Source organism: Gossypium arboreum, chromosome 9, assembly GCF_025698485.1.
Source record: "Gossypium arboreum isolate Shixiya-1 chromosome 9, ASM2569848v2, whole genome shotgun sequence".
Classification (NCBI taxonomy): domain Eukaryota; kingdom Viridiplantae; phylum Streptophyta; class Magnoliopsida; order Malvales; family Malvaceae; genus Gossypium; species Gossypium arboreum.
The window spans coordinates 86142817-86147290 of NC_069078.1; the positions used below are offsets into that span (position 1 = coordinate 86142817).

Here is a 4474-nt window from a genome sequence, read left to right on the forward strand (position 1 = left end):
AAAATTTATTAATTATGCCCTTAATATTTGTGGACTTGTGGGTATAACACTTAAATTTGACTAATTTGTTTGTTTTTTTGGGAGATAGGTGGCCTATGACTCATTTTTTATGGAATCAATGTCATGGGGGGTTTAATTTTGTAGCATATTAAATTTTAAGGATAAACAACATTATGCAGCTTTTTAATTGTACGTCTAATTTTGCACTTTAAAAATATAGGTATAGTGGAACCCACTAATGGCATGTCCAATGTCTTAGGGAATTTCTCTTTTTCTCAATAACACCATGTTATGCACTGAATTTTGTTGCAAAGTACCATAATAAAATTCATTTTCAACCCACCTTTTAGCAACTTGCACTTTAACAACAAAGGCAATAAGTGTCTTTTCATTTTCTTTACAACTCTTCATGTGAATCTTTTTTAAAAAATATATTGCAACGTATTGATTTATGCTTTTTAAAAATTAATCCTTTTTTAAATTCATACCCATTTTTCCTATTTGATATTTGTAAGCTAATGGATGAAAGGGGAATTGCATGCAGGTGGGAGAGGAAGTGGTTTCATTAGGAAAGATTGCAGGCCCAATAGTAATAACAACACTGCTTCTCCACTCAAGATCAGTAATCTCCATGCTTTTCCTCAGTCATCTAGGCAAAGAAGAGCTCGCCGGTGGGTCACTCGCCATGGGGTTCGGAAACATTACCGGTCTCTCCGTCATCAAAGGTCTTTCAATGGGGATGGATCCCATTTGTGGTCAAGCCTTTGGAGCCAGAAGATATTCAATCCTTAGCCAAACCTTCCACAGAACATTATGTCTTCTTCTACTTATCTCCATCCCTATTTCAATCCTTTGGCTAAACGTGGAACCCATTTTCCTACGCTTAGGTCAAGATCCAGAAGCTACCAAAATCGCCAAAGTTTACATGGCTGCCTTCATCCCTGAGCTCATAGCTCAGTCTCTCCTCCATCCCATGAGGACTTTCCTTAGAGCTCAAGGCATTAGCACTCCTCTCACCATTGCTGCCATTGTTGCTGTCCTCCTCCACCCTTTGGTCAACTACATTTTCACAATATATTTCCAGTTAGGGGTTAAAGGCATTGCATTAGCACTTGCTTGTAACACGTTCAATATAAACCTGGGGTTAGTAATTTACATGGTCATCTCAGAAAATCCTTTGAAACCATGGCATGGGGTCACAATTATCTCAATCTTTCAAGGCTGGCGTCCACTGCTAGCACTAGCACTACCTAGCCTCCTTTCAGTGTGCTTAGAATGGTGGTGGTATGAAATAATGCTGTTTCTTTGTGGCTTACTCGACAACCCCAAAGCCAGCGTTGCAGCCATGGGAATCCTCATACAAACAACGGGCATGTTATATAATTTCCCGTTCTCAATGAGCGCCAGCATTTCAACAAGGGTCAGTCAAGCATTAGGGGCCGGGCAACCATCGAGTGCTCACCGGACCGCGGTGATCGGCCTCCTCATGGCCTTCGCTTTCGGACTATCGGCCTTCGTTTTCATGACAGCACTGAGATCATGGTGGGGGAAGTTGTTTACCGATGAACCACAAATCCTCCATCTCATCTCAACTGTGCTTCCGATACTGGGGCTTTGCGAAGTGGGGAATTCACCACAAACGGCTGCTTGCGGCGTCTTGACGGGGACTGCCCGTCCTAAAGACGGTGTGTACATAAACTTATGCTCGTTTTACCTGATAGGATTGCCTGTTGCAATAGTGACAACATTCCAACTGGAAATGGGGTTCGTGGGACTATGGGTTGGGCTACTAGCAGCTCAAATGTCATGTGTGTGCATGATGGTGTACACACTGATTCGAACCGATTGGAAGCACCAGGTGAAGCGAGCTGATGAACTCACCCTTGCCGCAGGAGGCAACGATGATTTAGAAACCAGCCTACTAATTGACACAGATAATTGACTTTTCCATTACAAAACTAATTGGTTGATACTGATAGACGTCGGCTAATTTCATTTTTTACAGAAATTCATTTTTGGGTACACAATATTATTATTTATATAGATATATAAAAATCAGTCGAAGATGTCCCCTTATTCTCTATCGAGAATTAAATACATCTTTTATTGCATGACTTTAACATTTTTCTTTAATAATAATAGTCGACTAAATTTATTGAGGAAAAAAGAGGGTAAAAAATTAATTTAAAATCCTTTGAAACAAAATCTTAAAAGATAAAAAAATAAAATAGCATTCAAGAAATGAAGAAAAATTGTAGACCCTCTCTTTAACAAAACTTGAGCTCAATCGGCATCAATCTCCCTAGCAAGCATCATAAAACGTTAAAGAAAATGAGAAAAGAAACAGGGAAACAGATTAAAGATGATTCCTCAAAAACTTTGCATACACAGTTGATCATCAAGGTGGGTCCATACATCAAGAATTGGTCGCAACACGATTCAAGGCTAATGACAACACATCTTCTACCCAAAAAGCCTCTCCTCCGATGCCATTGCATGTAGAGTTTGGTTATCATTTCTGGTGATGAATCAAAATCGGCAAGAAATGAAGTTTTCTGAGAGTCTCTTCGCATTTCAGGTAAACGAGTTTACTTCTGATAAGTCAATTTCCTACAAGTTTAACTTCGAAATAACTGATAATGAGTCACTTTCTATTATCGTATGTTAGAAAGCTAAGTCAATAGCAAACTGTAGCCCTTGCACCACCATTAATGCCTTCGTTGTAAAAGTGGAACAAATGCAGTAATTGTTTCTCCAGTAAGAGCCTAAAATTTGGCCCTTATTATCTCATATAATCACTTTTAAGCATGAATATTTGTTTTGAGAGGCAAAGTTTGCATCTACATTAATTTAATCCCATTAAGATTCAATGGGTTTTAAGCCCTATTAATAAAATCAAATAAATCAAAATAGACCAAAATTGATAATAATAATAATAATAATAATAAACCAAAAACTCGAGTTTTTTATTAATTTCAAAATCTTTAAAAAAGACTTTTTTAATTATATTTTAGTTTATTTTCCTTTTTAAATTTTATTAAAAAATATTTTTGAATGCACTTTTACTAAATTCTTAGTAGTTATAATTTTGTTTACTAATTTCCTTCAATATTATTAATTAATATTTTTAAAATTTTGAAGATTATTAAATTATTTAGCTGAATTGAAAATTGAATATCAAATTCTAAATTGTTTAGCATTGATGACTTAAAACTAATTAATGCTAGCTCTTAGAAGCATTATGATTGAAAATTGAATTATCCAAATTCTAAAATGTTTAGTATTGATAATTTAAGATGTAATTTAAGTTTAACTCATTTATTAAATTGCAACTTCTCTAATATACATCCACTAGTTTCACTTTTCCACCAAAACTTTTACTTTAAAAATTTAGTCAGAAAACTCTCTCGATTCATATAAAATCAGAAAAGAGGAAAGAAAAAAGAAAAGAAAAGAAGAAGACAAGTTTTCCATGTATAAATAATGTAAAATTTGTGAATCTCCCATTAAGTGCTTTTAAAATATATGAAATAAAGAGAAGATCTTCTTTGCATTGAATCCCTTAAAAAAGTGCACAAAAATAGGCAAATGAATTAAGTTAAAATATTCCAATAGGCAAACTGCATTACAATTGGTGGCACCAACAATATCTCTTCCACAGTTCAACAAAGTTTCCACATAAAGATTTAAAGTTCGGTCTCAAGTAAACTTCGATCTATTTTAAATCAATCATATCTCGTCAAATTAATTATCCTTAAAATAATAATAAAATTAAAATAGAATTTTAAATAATTAATTTGCATATTCTTGTAATTGCATACCTCAATATATATATATAATGTAAGTGCAACTTCAATAAAAATTAAGTTAAGCTTCAACAGAAAAACAATAGAAAGTAGATGGACTTAAAATGATAACCTACAAAATCAACTAAGGATGCATTTGGAAGGGTTGATTGATAGTGTTTTTAGAAGAATTGCAAATTACTAGTGTTTCAAAGGATAACATAGGGTGCTGCGGATTTGATTAAAGTTTTTTATAGTTGGGCTAAACAATAAGCCTTATCCCATAAGGCAAATGTCCCCAAGATGCAAGACTCAAATTCAATTCCACGCTTGTTCAGGAATTGGATTCAATTGAATACTAATGGCACAATAAAAAGGGATTCTGGGTTAGCTGTGATTAGGGGTTTCATGCGAGACAGGAATGGGAGATGAATTCTTGGATACAACCGGTTTTTGGGAATTGTTTTGTCTTGGATGCTAAATTATGAGATATCTTAAAAGGTTTGGTGATTGTATTTGACTAGAGATTTGACAGTGTAATTATTCTTTCAAACAATTTAGAGGTAATACAAGCTATACAATGCCGTTATTTAAGGGTATCAAATTTCGCTTTAGTCAGAAGAATCTAACAATTATTAGTTAAAGTAGCGCTGTGGTCAATCCATCACATATCTAGAGAAGACAACAAA

General features: G+C 34.5%; 1 protein-coding gene across 1 annotated transcript; it reads left to right on the forward strand.

The window, feature by feature from the left end:
• Positions 1-538: 538 nt before the first annotated feature.
• On the forward strand, positions 539-1942 carry LOC108456575 (protein DETOXIFICATION 53-like). Its single transcript, XM_017755123.1, has one exon. It carries the CDS (start codon positions 539-541, stop codon positions 1940-1942), a length of 1404 nt encoding a protein of 467 aa, XP_017610612.1.
• The last annotated feature ends 2532 nt before the right edge of the window (positions 1943-4474 follow it).

Coding starts and splice junctions, on each gene's coding strand:
- LOC108456575 (XM_017755123.1), top strand. CDS start 539: ATGCAGGTGGGAGAGGAAGTGGTTTCATTAGGAAAGATTGCAGGCCCA.